The sequence below is a fragment of the Callithrix jacchus genome, chromosome 17, assembly GCF_049354715.1.
Source record: "Callithrix jacchus isolate 240 chromosome 17, calJac240_pri, whole genome shotgun sequence".
Taxonomy (NCBI): Eukaryota; Metazoa; Chordata; class Mammalia; order Primates; family Cebidae; genus Callithrix; species Callithrix jacchus.
The window spans coordinates 79598072-79617664 of NC_133518.1; the positions used below are offsets into that span (position 1 = coordinate 79598072).

The 19593-nt window shown below is 43.4% G+C and overlaps 1 protein-coding gene across 23 annotated transcripts in view; it reads right to left on the reverse strand.

Moving 5' to 3' along the window:
• Positions 1 to 19593, reverse strand: part of ULK4 (unc-51 like kinase 4) — a 677547-nt gene that overhangs the window by 554474 nt on the left and 103480 nt on the right. For all 23 annotated transcript variants that reach the window (XR_013528778.1, XR_013528777.1, XR_008477287.2 and 20 more), the window contains exon 18: positions 17180 to 17287. Coding sequence is in view for 15 of the 23 variants with exons in the window: in XM_078354734.1 (XP_078210860.1) it covers positions 17180 to 17287 (108 nt within the window). In the remaining 8 variants the exon portion in view is untranslated. The remainder of the gene's footprint in view (positions 1 to 17179; positions 17288 to 19593) is intronic.

The following is a 19593-nucleotide window of genomic DNA, read 5'->3' on the forward strand; positions in this document are numbered from 1 at the left end:
TGACAGAAGTGACACCTTATTAAATTACTTCAGCCACTGTGAAAAACAGTCTGGAGATATCTCAAAGAACTAAAAACAGAAACAGGATTTGAACCAGCGATCCCATTACAGAACGACCATCTGAACCAGCGAGCCCATTACACAACACCCATCTGAACCAGCGAGCCCATTACACAACACCCATCTGAACCAGCGAGCCCATTACAGAACTGCCATCTGAACCAGCAAGCCCATTACAGAACGACCATCTGAACCAGCAAGCCCATTACAGAACACCCATCTGAACCAGCGAGCCCATTACACAACACCCATCTGAACCAGCGAGCCCATTACAGAACACCCATCTGAACCAGCGAGCCCATTACACAACACCCATCTGAACCAGCGAGCCCATTACACAACACCCATCTGAACCAGCGAGCCCATTACAGAACTGCCATCTGAACCAGCGATCACATTACAGAACTGCCATCTGAACCAGCGAGCCCATTACAGAACGACCACCTGAACCAGCAAGCCCATTACAGAACACCCATCTGAACCAGCGAGCCCATTACAGAACACCCATCTGAACCAGCGATCACATTACAGAACACCCATCTGAACCAGCGAGCCCATTACAGAACTGCCATCTGAACCAGCGAGCCCATTACAGAACACTCATCTGAACCAGCGAGCCCATTACAGAACTGCCATCTGAACCAGCGAGCCCATTACAGAACTGCCATCTGAACCAGCGAGCCCATTACAGAACACTCATCTGAACCAGCGAGCCCATTACAGAACTGCCATCTGAACCAGCGAGCCCATTACAGAACTGCCATCTGAACCAGCGAGCCCATTACACAACTGCCATCTGAACCAGCGAGCCCATTACACAACTGCCATCTGAACCAGCGAGCCCATTACAGAACTGCCATCTGAACCAGCGAGCCCATTACATAACACCCATCTGAACCAGCGAGCCCATTACAGAACTGCCATCTGAACCAGCGAGCCCATTACAGAACGACCACCTGAACCAGCAAGCCCATTACAGAACACCCATCTGAACCAGCGAGCCCATTACAGAACACCCATCTGAACCAGCGAGCCCATTACAGAACTGCCATCTGAACCAGCGAGCCCATTACAGAACACCCATCTGAACCAGCGAGCCCATTACAGAACTGCCATCTGAACCAGCGATCACATTACAGAACACCCATCTGAACCAGCGAGCCCATTACAGAACACCCATCTGAACCAGCGAGCCCATTACAGAACTGCCATCTGAACCAGCGATCACATTACAGAACACCCATCTGAACCAGCGAGCCCATTACAGAACACCCATCTGAACCAGCGAGCCCATTACAGAACACCCATCTGAACCAGCGAGCCCATTACAGAACGACCATCTGAACCAGCAAGCCCATTACAGAACACCCATCTGAACCAGCGAGCCCATTACAGAACACCCATCTGAACCAGCGAGCCCATTACAGAACACCCATCTGAACCAGCGAGCCCATTACAGAACTGCCATCTGAACCAGCGAGCCCATTACAGAACACCCATCTGAAGCAGCAAGCCCATTACAGAACTGCCATCTGAACCAGCGAGCCCATTACAGAACTGCCATCTGAACCAGCGAGCCCATTACAGAACACCCATCTGAAGCAGCAAGCCCATTACAGAACTGCCATCTGAACCAGCGAGCCCATTACAGAACTGCCATCTGAACCAGCGAGCCCATTACAGAACGACCATCTGAACCAGCGAGCCCATTACAGAACTGCCATCTGAACCAGCGAGCCCATTACAGAACACCCATCTGAACCAGCGAGCCCATTACAGAACTGCCATCTGAACCAGCGAGCCCATTACAGAACACCCATCTGAACCAGCGAGCCCATTACAGAACGACCATCTGAACCAGCGAGCCCATTACAGAACTGCCATCTGAAGCAGCAAGCCCATTACAGAACTGCCATCTGAACCAGCGAGCCCATTACAGAACTGCCATCTGAACCAGCGAGCCCATTACAGAACACCCATCTGAACCAGCGAGCCCATTACAGAACTGCCATCTGAACCAGCGATCACATTACAGAACTGCCATCTGAACCAGCGAGCCCATTACAGAACTGCCATCTGAACCAGCGAGCCCATTACAGAACGACCATCTGAACCAGCAAGCCCATTACAGAACTGCCATCTGAACCAGCGAGCCCATTACAGAACTGCCATCTGAACCAGCGAGCCCATTACAGAACTGCCATCTGAACCAGCGATCACATTACAGAACTGCCATCTGAACCAGCGAGCCCATTACAGAACTGCCATCTGAACCAGCGAGCCCATTACAGAACACCCATCTGAACCAGCGAGCCCATTACAGAACTGCCATCTGAACCAGCGAGCCCATTACAGAACGACCATCTGAACCAGCGAGCCCATTACAGAACTGCCATCTGAACCAGCGAGCCCATTACAGAACGGCCATCTGAACCAGCGAGCCCATTACAGAACGACCATCTGAACCAGCAAGCCCATTACTGGTTATGTACCCAAAGGAAAACAAATCATTCTACCAAAAACACACACAGACTCCCATGTTCATCGTAGCACTATTCACAAGAACAGAAACATGCAGCCGACCTAGGTGCCCGTCAGCAGTGAACTGGATAAAGCAAATGTAACACGTCTCCACCGCGAAACACTTCTGCAGCAACGTGGATGCCACTGGGGGCCATTATCTTAAGCAAATGAAAGCAGCAACAGGAACCCAAACAGCACGTGTTCGCACCCGTGAGGACTAAACATGGGGTTCACTCAGACAGAAGACAGGAGCGAGAGACACTGGCACCACCAAAAGTGGGGAGGCGGGACAGGAGAAGGGCGGAGAAACTGCCTCTGGACGGACTAGACACTCACCATCTGGGAGGCAGGATCGGCCACACCCCAAAGCTCGGAATCGGCAATCTATTCAAGAAACAACCTACACATGTATCCCCGAATCTAAAATAAAGTTGAGATTTTTAAAAAAGAATTAGTACATTACTAATCCAAAAGTATTTGACGCCCATGAGAAGAATGATGGCCCATCAAAACCATACCCTTACTGGATTATAGAATCCCACATATGGCCACACCCTGAACATTATGATCAGGAGCTGCTCCAACCCAAAATTCATAAATTGACAGCAAATTTAACCTGCAAACACAAGGGTCTTCCCTTCCCTTATTCAACATGCCCACGCAACCTTTACCATCACTGGAATCTGTCATCTCCCTGGCCCCTCTTCCTTGCTTCCGTCAACAGATGGCCACCTTCACTCCCTGCCGCCTAATCCCTGGCCCATGACGTAATCACTCCTGCCCAAAACCTCACCTTTACTCTCGTTTGGGAAACCTCAACCTCTGAGAAAGCCGGCTGCTTGTTTTCTCTGGGTCTGCTCTCGGACAACTGAGCCCTTAGAGAAAGTGGCTCCACAGAGCAGAGTCCATTACTGACTCTGGATCCGCATTCTCAGGGTACCTTCAGCATCACTCTCCAGACCTGCTGCTTCTCTTATCACCGCCCTCCCTGCAAAGGCTATTTTAAACCTGTGACCCTCCCACCACTTTACCTACTTTCCTCCGTCACAGATAATGAGAATGGAAAAGGAGAACACTTTCATCCACATAACGCCCTCTGCTACTCCTGCCCAACGGCTGTAACAGGACAGGCCCCTCCACTCCTCTCCCTCCACTTGGACTCAGGATCCTCCCATTCCCACCCTGCCTTCTTCAGGGTCATTAGCTTATGAACGGTCCCTTATGGCTCCAAATTTTCCACGTCTTGTCCCCTCTGATCTGTCCTGTTTCCACCTGAATAGGACCACTGCCTCTCGTTTTGAAAACCAGACCCTCTCCATCCCTTGGTCCCTTTTCACAACTATCCTCACTTTACACTGACTTTCTCCGTTTCCTCACCATCCACTAAATCCTCAACCCACTCCAATGTGACTTCTTCTAACCCCCTCATTCCAGGGAAAATAAACAAACATGTACAAAGCTCTTGTTGAGTTACCAGTGACTTTCATGTCATTAAATCCAACAGGCCCCTCTTAGTCCTTTAAATTGGACCTTAACCTACATTCGGCCCTGCTGACTTTCCCTCTCCTGAAATACCCACTTCTCTCTCCTAGTTTTGCTGCTGTTTTGCTTACTCCCAGCCAGGCTCGCAGAATTCTGTCTTCAGTCTTCACTCAACTCTTCATATTTAAGCCAGAGTAATCTTTCGGGCATGCAAATCAGCTGACATAATTGCTCTTCTTCAAACTCTTTAATGAGTTCCCCTTGCTCCTAGGATCAGGGCCAAGACCTGTGACTGGCAAGGAGCCCTTTATGGTCACTGGCAATCTCTCCAACCCTGCCTCCTTCCTCACTTCTCTCCTGTCCACTGGCCTCGGTGAAGTCACACATGAAGAAAGCACCTACTGTGCGCCAGGAGCTCTTCTTAATAATTGCCATACACCATAACAAGGCAGATCAATTTTCTTCCTTGGTAGTGCATAGTGGAAGATTGAGATTTTTGTTTTGTTTTGTTTTTTTGAGACAAAGTTTTGCTCTTGCTGCCCAGGCTGGAGTGCAGTGGCGTGATGTCAGCTCACTGCAACCGCCGCCTCCCAGATTAAAGTGAATCTCCTGCATCAGCCTCCTGAGTAGCTGGAATTACAGGCATCTGCCACCACATCCGGCTAATTTTTTGTATTTTTAGTAGAGATGGGATTTCACCATGTTGACCAGGCTGGTCTCAAACTCCTAACCTCAGGTAATCCACCTGCCTTGGCTTCCCAAAGTGCTGGGATTACAGGCATCAACCACGGCAGCCGGCTGAGTTTCTTTTTTTTTTTTTAAGAAGTAAAGAAAATAAGTCAGTCAAAATAATGCTGAGTGCCACAAAGAAAAACAGCAGAGGAGGAGGTTGCAGAAAGACTGCAGACAGGCTGGCTCCATCTCAGATCATCAGCCACGGAAAGGCCTTCTGAAGGGATTCATTTGAGCAGAGAGAAAACACAAACATCTCAGAAGCAAAGAATGCAAGCAGGAGGAACAGCAAATGTCAGTGTGGCGAGGCAGAACCATGGCGGGATGGGTGTAAGGAACTGTGGGAGGTGAGTATGGCTGGGAGGAGTGAGTGAGGGGGAAGGTACTGAGGACTTAGGTCACATAGGTTCTGGGGAACCAGCCCGTGAGGGCCCAGAGGGCAATTAGACTTTGGCTACGATAATGAACAAGGCGAGAAGACAGAAATTATGGGCTAAAACAAACAAAGAAGACAAAATAAGAATACCTGAACTCAGGCATCCTCGACAAAAGAGAAACACAGGAACTGGAAGTGAGTTGCCTTACAGCATTCTCTGCAGAATCAGTCTGAAGCCTTAGGGTGTTATTAGAGAGTCAGTAAGACTTAGGCTTGTGTATGGTACACGACTATCCGGTTATCCATTATCGTCAGCTCAGTCCCCACAGGTTAGCACTGACCTGACACTTTAAGGTTTATTGTCATCAAAGTGTGAATTCCACAAAGCCCTCAGGTCCTGAAGTTATTTATTTTTGTAGATCGAGGGACTTAACTTCCTTTTCCAGTCTGCTATCATAAGATGTAGTTAAATGTCATGGCCACAGTATCATCCCTTTATTAAAATAGCCTAGTTTGTATTCAATTAAACTATATACCAAGGGCTGGGAGTACTGGCTCACACCTGTAATCCCAGCATTTTGGGAGGCCGAGGCAGGCAGATCACTTGAGGTCAGGAGTTCGAGACCAGCCTGGCCAACATGGTGAGACCCTGTCTCTACTGAAAATCAGCCGGGAGTGGTGGTGTACACTTGGAGTCCAGCTACTCAGGAGGCTGAAGCAGGAGAATCGCTTGAACCCGGGAGATGGAGGTTGCAGGGAGCCACTGTGTTACTGCACTCCAGCCTGGGAAGACAAGGAGACTCCATTACAAACACCACATACCGAGGAAAATGATTCTCTAGATCTACTTTTAGATCTAGCAGGAACATGGTTCTGTATGGTTCCATCTGCATAAGATTCTAGAAAATGCAAACAACAGAAAGCAAATCAGTGGCAGTATGGAGACAGGAGAGCACTAAAAAGGGTGCTGAGGAAATTTTGGAGGTGACAGGTTCATTTTTGTGTGTGGTGACGGTTTCACAGGTATATACATAAATCAACATTCATCAAATTCTGATCTTTAAATACATGTTTATTGTATACCAATTATATCTGAAGCAGGAGGCAGGGAGGAAAAAAACTACAGGACCGAAAAAAGAAGAATTAGTCTAGACTCTGATTCTCGGTAAGAAGGCAGACCAGGTACCTGACTACTCTTCTAATAAAAGCAACTGTTTTCATTTTGACATCCTTAAAATGCATCAAAGATCTGACAAGATAATAATGAATAATTAAGCCAAAAATCAGACAATTGAAAGCATGGGATAGACTGAGCACTGAAGTTTTCTTTTACTCTGGGGGCATATAAAACTTGGTAAGTCTGCCTTGAGGGTCCAAAACAGTGGTAAAATAGAAATAAACTCTCCATCCCTATCCCCAAAGAACTGCAAGGAAAGGTATCTTTCACAAAACTTGGCACACAGTATACATCACACAGCGAATGTTCTCCTAATTATTTTATTTATTTATTTATTTTTTAGACAGGGTCATGCTCTGACACCCAAGCTAGAGAGCTGTGGCGTGATCACAGCTCACTGCAGCCTCAACCTCTCAGGCTCAAGCAATCCTCCCAGCCCAGCCTTCCACGTAGCTGGCATTATAGGTGCACACATCTATACACAGCTAATTTTTGCATGGTTTTTAGACGAGCTTTAACCTTGAAGACCAGGGTGGTCTCAAACTCCTGGGTTCAAGAGATCCTCCTGCCTTGGCCTCCAAAAGTGCTGGGATGGCAATGTTCTATTACATGAAAAAAAGAGGGAGCAGGGAGCTACAAGTACCGACTGAAATATATCTATGGTAATTTTAAGAAATGGCTCCAGCGGCTGTAACTCCATATACTATTCTTTTTTTTTTAAATGGCTGGTATCATCGCCTACCAAAGTATCTTGACCTTGATGGAGCTTATGTTGAGAAATAAAGGTTACATTTTTATTGATATATATAAATGTGTGTATCAATAAAAATCAGTATCAGTATATATGTACACACACACACACACACACACACTTTTTTCCATTTTACTTTAGGTTCCAAGGTACATGTGCAGAATGTGCAGGTTTGTTACATAGGTATACATGTGCCATAGTGGTCTGCTGTACCTATCAACCCATCATCTAGCTTTTAAGCCTCACATGCATTAGGTATTTATCCTAATGCTCTTCCTCCGCTTCTCCCCCAACCCCTGACAGGCCCCGGTGAGTGGTATTCCCCTCCCTGTGTCCATGTGTTCCCATTGTTCAACTCCCACTTATGAGGGAAAACATGTGGTGTTTGGTTTTCTGTTCCTGTGTTAGTTTGCTAAGAATAATGGCTCCAGCTTCCTCCATGTTCCTGTAAAAGACATGAACTCATTCCTTTTTATGGCTGCATGATATTCCATGGGGCATATGTGCCACATTTTCTTTATCCAGTCTATCACTGATGGGCATTTTGGTTGGTTCCATGTCTTTGCTATTTGTAAATAGTGCTGAAATAAACATTCACATGCACGTGTCTTTCTAGTAGAATGATTTATAGTCCTTTCGGTGTTCGCCCAGTAATTGTATTGTTGGGTCAAATGGTATTTTTGGTTGTAGATCCCTGAAGAATCACCACACTGTCCTCCACAACAGCTGAGCCAATGTACATTCCCACCAACGGTACAAAAGTTTCTTATTTCTCCACAGCCTCGCCAGCATCGATTGTTTCTTGACTCTTTAATAATCGCCATTCTGACTGGTGTGCAATGGCATCTCAGTGTGGTTTTGATTTGCACTTCTCTAATGACCAGCAATGGTGAGCTTTTTTTCATGTATGATGGCTACACAAATGTCTTCCTTAGAGAAGTGTATGTTCATGTCTTTTGCCTACTTTTTGATGGGGTTGTTTGCTTATTTCGTTTAAGTTCCTCATAGATTCTGGGTATTAGCACTTTGTCAGATGGGTAGACTGCAAACATTTTCTCCCATTCTGTTGCTTGCCTGTTCACTCTAATGCCAATTTCTTTTGCTGTGCGGAAGCTCCTTAGTTTGACTAGGCCCATTTGTCAATTTTGGCTTTTGCTGTTGTTGCTTTTGATGTTTTTAGTCATGAAGTCTTTGCCCGTGCCTATGTCCTGAATGGTACTGCCTAGGCTTTCTTCTAGGGATTTTATGGTTTTGGGTTTTACATTTAAGTCTTTAATCCATCTTAATTTTTGTATAAGGTATAAGGAAGGGTTCCAGTTTCAGTCTTCTGCATATGGCTGGCCAGTTTTCCAAGCACCATTTACTAAATAGGGAATCTTTTCCCCATTCCTTGTTTTTGTCTGGTTTTTGTCCCCATTGCTTGTTTTTGTCTGGTTTGTTGAAAATCAGATGGTTGTAGATGTGTGGTGTTATTTCTGAGGTCTCTGTTCTATTCCATTGGTCTATATGTCTGTTTTGGTACCAATACCATGCTGTTTTGGTTATTGTAGCCTTGTGGTATGGTTTGACTTCAGGTAGCGTAATACCTCCAGCTTTGTTCTTTTTGCTTAGGACTGTCTTGGCTATAGGGGCTCTCTTTGGTTCCATATGAAATGTAAAGTAGTTTTTTCTAATTCTGTGAAGAATGTCTATGGTAGTTTGATGAAAATAGCACTGAATCTATAAATCACTTTGGGCAGTATGGCCATTTTCTTACTGACTCTTCCTGTCCATTAAATAACCTTCCTATCCATGAGGATGGAATATTTTTCCATTTGTTTGTGTCCTCTCTTATTTTCCTAAGCAATGGTTTGTAGTTCTCCTTGAAGAGGTCCTTCACATCCCTAGTAAACTATACTCTTTTTTTCTTCTTTTTTTATTGTATTTGGGCTCTGGAGGACATGTACACACCTACATCCTGCAGGAGTGTTGCGTAGGTACACACATGCCATGGTGGTTTGCTGTCTCCACACCCTTCTCCCCCACGTTGCCTACATCAGGCATTTCTCCCAGTGTTATTCCTCCCCATCCTCCCTGCTCCCCTTCATGGTCTCTCCCCTCCCCTCGCCTCCACCCCACAACCTAGCCCTGTTGTTCCCTTCTCTGTGCACAAGTGTTCTCATTGTTCATCACCGCCTATGAGTGAAAACATGTGGTGTTTGGTTTTCTGTTCTTATGTCAGTTTGCTGAAAACAACGGTTTCTAGATTCATCCATGTCTCTAAAGAAGACATGAACTCATCCTTTTTTATGGCTGTATAGTATTCCATGGTGTATATGTGCCACACTTTTTTGTCCAGTCTATCATCAATGAGCATTTGGGCTGGTTCCAGGTCTTTGCTATCATAGCATCACAATGAACATACATGTGCATGTGTCTTTATAACAGAATGATTTATAATCCTTTGGGTATACACCCAGTAATGGGATTGCTAGCTTAAATGGAATTTCTATTTCTAGATCCTTCAGGAATTGCCACAGAATGATTTATACTCCTTTGGGTATACACCCAGTAATGGGATTGCTAACCTAAATGGAATTTCTATTTCTAGATCCTTCAGGAATTGCCACACTGTCATCCACAATGGTTGAACTAATTTACACTCCCACCAACAGTGTAAAAGTGTTCCTATTTCTCCACATCCTCTCCAGCATCTGTTGTCTCCAGATTGTTTAATGATCACAATTCTAACTGTCATGAGATGGTATCTCAATGTGGTTTTGATTTGCATTTCTCTAATGATCAGTGATGATGAGCATTTTTTCATATGTTTGTTGGCTGCATATTTGTCTTCTTTTAAAAGCGTCTGTTCATATCCTTTGTCCACTTTTGAATGGGTTTTTTGTTTTTTTTCTTGTAAATCTGCTTTAGTTCTTTGTAGATTCTGGATATTAGCCATTTGTCTGATGGGTAGATTGCAAAAATTTGTTCCCATTCTGTTGATTGACGGTTTACTCTAATGATTGTTTCTTTTGGTGTGCAGAAATTCTTAAGTTGAATTAGATCCCATTTGCCTATTTTGGCTTTTGTTGCCAATGCTTTTGATGTTTTAGTCATGAAGTCCTTGCCTGTGCCTGTCCTGAATGGTGTTGCCTAGGTTTTCTTCTAGGGTTTTTATGGTGTTAGTTCTTACGTTTAAATCTTTAATCCATATGGAGTTAATATTTGCATAAGATGTAAGGAAGAGGTCCAGTTTCAGCTTCCTGCATATGGCTAGCCAGTTTTCCCAACACCATTTATTAAACCAGGAATCCCTTCCCCATTGCTTGTTTTTGTCCAGTTTGTCAAAGATCAGATAGTTGCAGATGTGTGGTGTTGCTTCCAAGGCCTCTGTTCCGTTCCATTGGTCTATATCTCTGTTTTGGTACCAGTACCATGCTGTTTTGATTACTGTAACCTTGTAGTATAGTTTGAAGTCAGGTAGTGTGATGCCTCCAGCTTTATTCTTTTTGCTTAGGATTGCCTTGGCTATGTGGACTCTCTTTTGGTTCCATATGAAGTTTAAAGTGGTTTTTTCCTGTTCTGTGGAGAAGGTCAATGGTAGCTTGATGGGGGCAGCACTGAATCTATAAATTACTCTGGGCAGTATGGCCATTTTCACAACATTGATTCTTCCTAACCATGAGCATGGAATGTTTCTCCATCTGTGTCCTCTCTTATTTCCTTGAGCAGTGGTTTGCAGTTCTCCTGCAGAGGTCTTTTACTTCCTTTGTTAGTTGTATACCTAGGTATTTTATTCTCTTTGTAGCAAATGTGAATGGGAGTTCGCTCATGATTTGGCTCTCTGTTTGTGTGTTATTGGTGTATAGAAATGCCTGTGATTTCTGCACGTTGATTTTGTATACTGAGACTCTGCCAAATATCAGCTTAAGGAGGTTTTGGGCTGAGACAATGGGGTCTTCTAAATATATGATCATGTCGTCTGCAAATAGGGACAAGCTGACTTTTTCGTTTCCTAATTGAATACACTTTATTTCTTTTTCTTGCCTGATGGCTCTGGCTAGAACTTCCAATGCTATATTGAATAGGAGTGGTGAGAGAGAAAATCCTTGTCTAGTGCAAGTTTTTAAAGAGAATGCTTCTAGTTTTTGCCCATTCCATATGGTATTGTCTGTGGGTTTCTCATAAATAGCTTTTATTGTTTTTAGATATGTTCCATGATACCTAGTTTACTGAGAGTTTTTAGCATAAAGCACTGTTGAATTTTATTGAAGGCCTTCTCTGCATTAATTGAGATAATCATGCGGTTTTTGTCTTTGATTTTGTTTATGTGGTGAATTACATTTATAGACTTGCGTATGTTGAACCAGCCTTGCATCCCTGGGATGAAGCCTACTTGATCATGGTGGATAAGCTTTTCGATATGCTCTTGGATTTGATTTGCCAGTATTTTATTGAAGACTTTTGCATCAATGTTCATCATGGATATTGGCCTGTAGTTTTCTTTTTTAGTTGTGTCTCTGCCAGATTTTGGTATCAGGATGATGTTGGTCTCATAGAAAGTTAGGAAGGATTCCCGTTTTTTGTATTGTTGGGAATAGTTTCAACAGGAATGGTACCAACTCCTCTATGTATGTCTGGTAGAATTCAGCTGTGAACCCGTCTGGACCTGGACTTTTCTTCATCAGTAGGCTATTAATTGCTGCCTCAACTTCAGACCTTCTTACTGGTCTATTAAGGGTTTCAACTTCTTCTTGGCTTAGTCTTGGGAGTATGCAAGTGTCCAAGAATTTATCCATTTCTTCCAGCTTTACTGGTTTATGTGCATAGAGTTGTTTGCAGTAATCTCTGATAGTAGTTTTTATTTCTGTGGAATTAGCGATGATCCCCTTTTATCATTTTTTTATTGCATCTATTCGATTCTTCTCTCTTTTCTTTTCTATTAGTCTAGCTAGCAGTCTATTTTGTTGATCTTTTCAAAAAACCAGCTCCTGGATTTATTGATTTCTTGGAGGGTTTTTATGTCTCTATCTCCTTCAGTTCTGCTCTGATCTTAGTTATTTCTTGTCTTCTGCTTGCTTTTGAGTTTTTTTGACCTTGATTCTCTAGCTCTTTCAATTTTGATGATAGGGTGTCAATTCTAGATCTTTCCTTGTTTCTCATATGGGCATTTATTGCTATAAATTTCCATCTAGACACTGCTTTAAATGTGTCCCAGAGATTCTGGTACCTTGTGTCTTCATTCTCATTGGTTTTGAAGAACATTTCTATTTCTGCCTTCATTTCATTGTTTATCCATTCGTCATTCAGGAGCAAGTTGTTCCGTTTCCATGTGATTATGCAGTTTTGAGTGCTTTTCTTAATCCTGAGTTCTAATTTGATTGCACTGTGGTGTGAGAGACTGTTAAAATTTCTGTTCTTTTGCATTTGCTGAATGAGTGATTTACTTCCAATTATATGGTCAATTTTAGAGTAAGTGTGATGTGGTGCTGAGAAGAATGTGTATTCTGTGGATCTGGTGTGGAGTGTCCTGTAAATGTCTGTTAGGTCCACTTGGTCCTAATCTGCATCCAAGTCCTAGATATCCTTGTTGGCTTTCTGTGTCTCGTTGATCTGTTCAATATTGTCAGTGGAGTGTTAAAGTCTTCCACTATTATTGTGCGGGAGTCTAAGTCTCTTTGCAGGTCTCTAAGAACTTGCTTTATGTATCTGGGTGCTCCTGCATTGGGTGTGTATATATTTAGGATAGTTAGCTCTTCTTGTTGCATTGATCCTTTTACCATTATGTAATGCCTTTCTTTGTTTCTTTTGATCTTTGTTGGTTTAAAGTCTGTTTTATTAGAGACTAGGATTGCTACCCCTACTTTTTTTTGCTCTCCATTTACTGGGTAAATCTTCTTCCATCCCTTTATTTTGAGTCTATGTGAGTCTTTGGATGTGAGATGGGTCACCTGTATATAGCACACTGATGGGTCTTAACTTTTTATCCAGTTTGCCAGTCTGTGTCTTTTGATTGGGCATTTAGGCCATTTACATTCAATGTTAATATTGTTATATTTGAATTTGATCCTGCCATTTTGTTCCTGGCTGGTTGTTTTGCCTGTTAGTTGATGTGGTTCTTCATTGTGTCGTTGTTCTTTACCATTTAGCACATTTTTGCAGTGGCTGGTACTGGCTGTTCCTTTCCCTGTTTAGTACTTCCTTCAGTAGTTCTGTAAGGCAGGTCTTGTAGTGACAAAATCTCTCAGCAATTGCTTGTCTGTAAAGGATTTTATTTCTCCTTCACTTATGAGGCTTAGTTTGGCTGGATATGAAATTCTAGGTTGCAAGTTTTTTTTTTTAAGGATGTTGAATATTGGCCCCCCACCCCCTTCTAGCTTGCACGGTTTCTGCTGAGAGATCCACTGTGAGTCTGATGGTCTTTCCTTTGTGGGGGACTCGACCTTTCTCTCTGGCTGCCCTTAGCATTTTTTCCTTCATTTCAACTCTGGTGAATCTGACAATTACGTGCCTTGGGGTTGCTCTTCTTGAGGAATATCTTTGTGGTGTTGTTGTCTGTATTTCCTGGATTTGAATGTTGGCCTGCCTTGTTAGGTTGGGAAAGTTTCCTTGGATAATATCTTGAAGAGTGTTTTCCAACTTGGATTCATTCTCCCCCGTCACATTCATGCCAATCAAGTGTAGATTAGGTTATTTCACCTAATCCCATAGTTCTTAGAGGCTTTGTTCATTTCTTTCCAGTCTTTTTTCTCTAATCTTTCCTTTGTTTTATTTCATTGATTTGATCTTGTATCTCTGATATCCTTTCTTCTGCCTGATTGATTCGGCTGCTGAAATTTGTGTATGCCTGGCAAAGTTCTTGTGCTGTGTTTTTCAGCTCCATCAAGTTGTTTATGTTCACCCCTAAGCTGGTTATTCTAGTTACCATTTCGTCTAACCTTTTTTCAAAGTTCTTAGTTTCTTTGCATTGGGTTAGAACATGGTGTTTCAACTCAGAGAAGTTTGTTATTACCCACCTTCTGAAGCCTGCTTCTGTCAATTCGTCAGATTCATTTTTTTTTGTTGTTGTTGTTGTTCCCTTGATGGTGAGGAGTTGTGATCCCTGGGAGGAGAGGAGGTGTTCTGTTCTTTGGTGGTTTCATCCTTTTTGTGCTGGTTTTTTCCGTCTTCATGGATTTATCTCCCTTTGATCTTCGAAGTTGGTGATTTCAGGAGGAGTCTCTGGACGTTTTTTCTGTTGAGGCTGGAGCTGTATGTTTTTTGGCCTGTAGAGAGCATTGCTGGGCTCCCGGGTTCAAGTCAGGTTGCTGGGTAGGTGGTGCTTCCCTGGGGTTTGTTTGCAGGTGAGAGTGGTCCTGCCTTCCCAATGGCGTCTCTCCAGAGCTCTATCTGCCTGGGTGGGGTCAAGTTGATGTATTCGCTGCCACGCCCTCTGGCACGCGGGCTTCCATTTGAGCCCTGTCGGCGGGGGGGGCGGCCTACCAGGCCTTATGGTCTGCTTCCCTGCTCTCAGTGCTGCCTCCCTCTGTGGGACAGTGGGTCCCGCTGGCGCTGGTCCAAACTCAGGTCCACCCAGGTCCGTGTGACAACTTGCCGCGGCCGACTGGGGCCGCTGCTCAGATGTGCATCACTGCCCATGGCGCCCCACAGTCTGGCAGGGCTCTCATGGACTGTGGGTGGTAGGAGGGCTGAGGTAAGCACAGGATCTGAAACAAAGCACCCAGGGGGTTAAGCTCCCCGACCCTCCGAACCGGCTGCACGTTTCCGGTGGGGACGCACCCCCACTCCCCGTCCTGATTTGCCCCCCTAGGCGGCTATCGCCCTGCGGCATCTTCCCTGGGCTATTTTCCGTGCCCCGTCGGTCCCCCTGAAATGCACCCTGCACCTCATTTGGAATCGTGAAGTCCCCTACCCTCTGTGTCTCATTCGCCGGGAGCTGCATCCCAGTGTAGCCTTCCCACGGCCATCTCGGTGCCCCCAACTTGTAAGCTATATTCCTAGGCATTTTAGTCTCTTGATAGCAACTGTCAATGGCAGTTCATTCACAATTTGGCTCTCTGCTTGTCTAGTGTTGGTGAATAAGAACGCTTGTGAGTTTTGCACACTGATTTTGTATTCTGACACTTTGCTAAAATAGTTTATCAGCTTAAGGAGCTTTTGGGCTCAGATAAGCGAGTCTTCTAAATATAGAACCAGGTCATCTGCAAACAGAGACAATTTCACTTCCTCTCGTCCTATTTAAATGCCCTTTATTTCTTTCTCTTGCCTGATTGCCCCAGCCAGAACTTCCAATACTATGTTGCTCCACATACTGTTCTTTATAGTGTATAACTACTGAGTGAAAAAGTGTTTCTACCTGCTGCATAAAATGATACAAAATCTACATCTGGATTTATGTACATAGGTACAAAATTAATTCGGTAAATAGAAGAAATTATATTTTATATTATTGATATTACATTACATATAATTATAATATTTATTGGGGAACTAGACAGATCGGATACAAAGCTATAGAAAGGCTTCTCACCATACACCTTTCTTCACTTTCTAGTGTTCCAGGTTCGTGAATATCTTGTCCCTTTGAAATACAAAATTACCTGAGAATAAATTCAACCAAAGAAAGATGTACAAAGCCATTCTGTAAAGAAGAAACGAACTGTAATAAATTTTTCAATACATTACTATATGGAAATACTACTTTTGTGCACTGGAGGACTACATAAACACCATAAAGATAGCAATAATTCCCAATCAATACAAAGATTCAGGACAATTCCAAACGTGATTCGGAAGATTCAAAATCATAACAATATTAGTTCTCCTCAAATTTATCTGCGTAATCAGTATAGTTTTTAACAACAGAAGTTCTGCAGAACTGAACAAGCTGATTCACGAAGGGCCAGGAATAGCCAAGACACTCAGAAAAGGAAAGAATAAAGAGGAGAGACCTGCTGCGTCAGGTATCAGGACTCATTATGGAGTTAAACAAGTTAAAATACTGATGTTTTATGACAATCGTGGAAACTGCCTTAAAGTGGTGATTGTTCGGAAAGTCGGTTTAATTTAGATACTAACAATATTGAGGTTATGAAACACCGGAGCAAGTTCTAGAACCAAAACTCAAGAAATACAATGACAGTCGGGTATAATGGCTCACACCTGTAACCCCAGCACTTTGGGAGGCCAAGGTGGGCAAATCATTTGAGCCCAGGAATTCAAGACCAGCCTGGGCAACATGGCAAAACCCCTTCTTCACAAAATGAACAAAAAAAGATTAGTCAGGCATACAGAGGTGCACACCTGTAGTCCCAGCCACCCAGGAGGCTGAGGTGGGAAGATGACCTGAGCCCAGGAGGTGGAGGCTGCCACGAGCCGCGATCATGCTACCGCACTACAGCCCGGAAAACAGTGAGACCCTGTCTCCAAACAAACAAACAAACAAACAAACAAAGAAACGCAATGACAGAACTTCCTTAATTGCTTATAACTTACCAGTATTTATTTTAAACTCTAAGAGTAAGACACGAAATGACTAATCCATAATTTATCACTATCTATTCCATAATACTTAAAAAACACACACACACACATTAAAGAAATATTAAATTTTGCCTTGTTGAATTCAGTAGCACTTCCATATCGTGACTTTAGATATGAGAAGTCAAATTCTGCCTTCACAAATGCCCATAGTCATGTTAAAAGCTTTATTTGCACAAAGTTGTATTTTATTTAAGCTGAAATGGAACTTTCTTTGGAAAGAACCAATGGTCTCCTCTTGCCTGAAGGAGTCAAAGATGGCAGCAACCTTGGGAGTACCATAGAGATTTTCAGCCCATTGGTTTTTAAAATACAGTCTTCAAATCTACATTTTACAGGAAAAGAGGCACTGAGAGGGAGGGAAGGAGAGGGACAGGGTAAGATAGAAAGAAACCGAGAAACATTGAGAAATTCTTCCCCAAGAGGTAAAATTTCTCCTAAATTCCTTAGGCATGCTCTAAGGGGCAAAGTCAAAAATCTTTTATAGGATATTAATACTTGTCAGCCAGAGTATGTCAGAACATGTCAAACAGCAATAGAGTTAATCAGACAGTCTCACCTGGGTGGCTACAAGATAGATCAGCTCCCCGAGGGTTGGTAAAAGGCACTGTTTTAATTTGCTGTTCCTGAAGTTTTCCCTAATTAATTCAGTTAAGAGAACAATTGCCTGCAAAGAGAAAAAAGTAAATTGTTAAAAGCAAGATACTCTGTAAAAGTCACCATTTTTAAGAACTATTTTCCAAGTTATTTTCAAAATATGGGCCTTATATTCTTGAAGAAAAATACAGTAACTCTCCCAGATGAAGCTTAGAAATATATCCAGCAAGATAAACGCATACAGCCCTTTTCAGTTTATAAAATGCACCCCAGGCTGGAGTGCACTGGCATAATCTTGGTTCACTACAACCTCTGCCTCTTGTGTTCAAGAGATTCTTGTGCCTCAACCTCCTGAGTAGCTGGGATTACAGGTGCATGCCACCAAGTCTGGCTAATTTTGGTATTTTTAGTAGAGGCGGGGTTTTGCCGTGTTTACCAAGCAGATCTCAAACTCCCAGCCTCAAGTGATGCACCCAACTCGATGTCCAGAAGTCCTGGGATTACAGGAGTGAGCCAGTGCACCTGCCCCATTCTTCAGTCTATAAAACACTTTCACTGTATCACTGATCCTGAGAGGCAATGCTGCCCTATCTGTAAAGAGTAAACAGAGGCTGAGAGGGGTTCCAGCAACTGGCCCCAAGCCATCCAGTTCCCTTGGACAGCCAGGATCTGAAAACAAATGTTACCATGCCAGCTCCCTGGTATGCTCCAGTACACCGCAGTCTGAAAAGTTCTTAGATTGCATTAAACTATTATGTGATTCCTTAAGAAATCAGAGACTGGGAATGTTATGCCCAAGGGGTAATATAATGCAGGCTGCCACTTGGCAGCATGTCTTATCAGATCTAGTTAATTTCCTAGGAGTCACACTAAGAAAATCACATAGACTCACTGCCAGAGTACATACACCAGAACACAAGCTAATCAAATCATAGTGGAGCCACAATTAGACAGAATGGTTTCAGAATAACACATATGGAATGGCTCCATTCTGACAAGGAAAAAAAAAGGGTATGAAATAGTGTAGAAACACTCATCTCATTGTGACTCAGACTGTCTCATCAAGAGGGCCCCTGACCCCCATGTATCCTGACTAGGAGACACCTCCCACTAAGGGCTGGCAGACACCTCATACAGGAGAGCTCTGGCTGGCATCTGGCAGGTGCCCCTCTGGAATGAAGCTTCCAGAGGAAGAAACAGGCAGCAATCCTTGCTGTTCTGCAGCCTCCACCTAGGCAAAAGGGACTGGAGTGGACCTTTAGCAAACTCCAGCAGCCCTGCAGCAGAGAAGCCTGTTAGAAGGAAAACTAACAAACAGAAAGGAATAGTATTAACATCAACAAAAAGGACGTCCACTCAGAGTCCCCACCCGAAGGGCACTGACTTCAAAGACCAAAGGTAGACAAATCCACAAAGATGGGGAGAAACCAGTGCAAAAAGGCTGAAAATTCCAAAAACCAGAACACCTCTTCTCTTCCAAAGGATCACAACTCCTCACTAGCAAGGGAACAAAACTGGAAGAAGAATGAGTTTGACAAATTGACAGAAGTAGGCTTCAGAAGGTGGGTAATAACAAACTCCGCCAAGCTAAAGGAGCATGTTACAATGCAATGCAAGGAAGCTAAGAACCTTGAAAAAGGTTAGAGGAATTGTGAACTAGAAACACCAGTTTAGAGAAGAACATAAATGACCTGATGGAGCTGAAAAACACAGCATCAGAACTTCATGAAGCATACACAAGTATCAATAGCCAAATTGATCAAGCAAAAGAAAGAATATCAGAGAATGAAGATCAACTCAATGAAATCAAGTGAAAAGACAAGGTTAGAAAAAAAAGGGTGAAAAGAAACGGAACAAAGCCTCCAAAAAATATGGGACTATGTGAAAAGATCAAATCTACATTTGACTGGTGTACCTGAAAGTGAAAGAGAGAATAGAACCAAGTTGGAAAACACTCTCCAGGGTATTATCCAAGAGAAATTCCACAACCTAGCAAGATAGGTCAACATTCAAATTCAGGAAATAAAGAGAACATCATAAAGATACTCCTTGAGGAGAGCAACCCCAAGACACAATTGTCAGATTCACCAAGGTTGAAATGCAGGAAAAAAATGTTAAGGGCAGCCAGAGAGAAAGGTCAGGTTACCCACAAACAGAAGCCCATCAGACTAACGGCAGATCTCTCAGCAGAAACCCTACCAGCAAGAAGAATGGGGGCCAATATTCAACAGTCTTAAAGAAAAGAATTTTCAACCCAGAACTCCATATCCAGCTAAACACAGCTTCATATGCAAAGGAGAAATAAAATCTTTTCCAGACAAGCAAATGCTGAGAGACTTTGTCACCACCAAGCCTGCCTTACAAGAGATCCTAAGG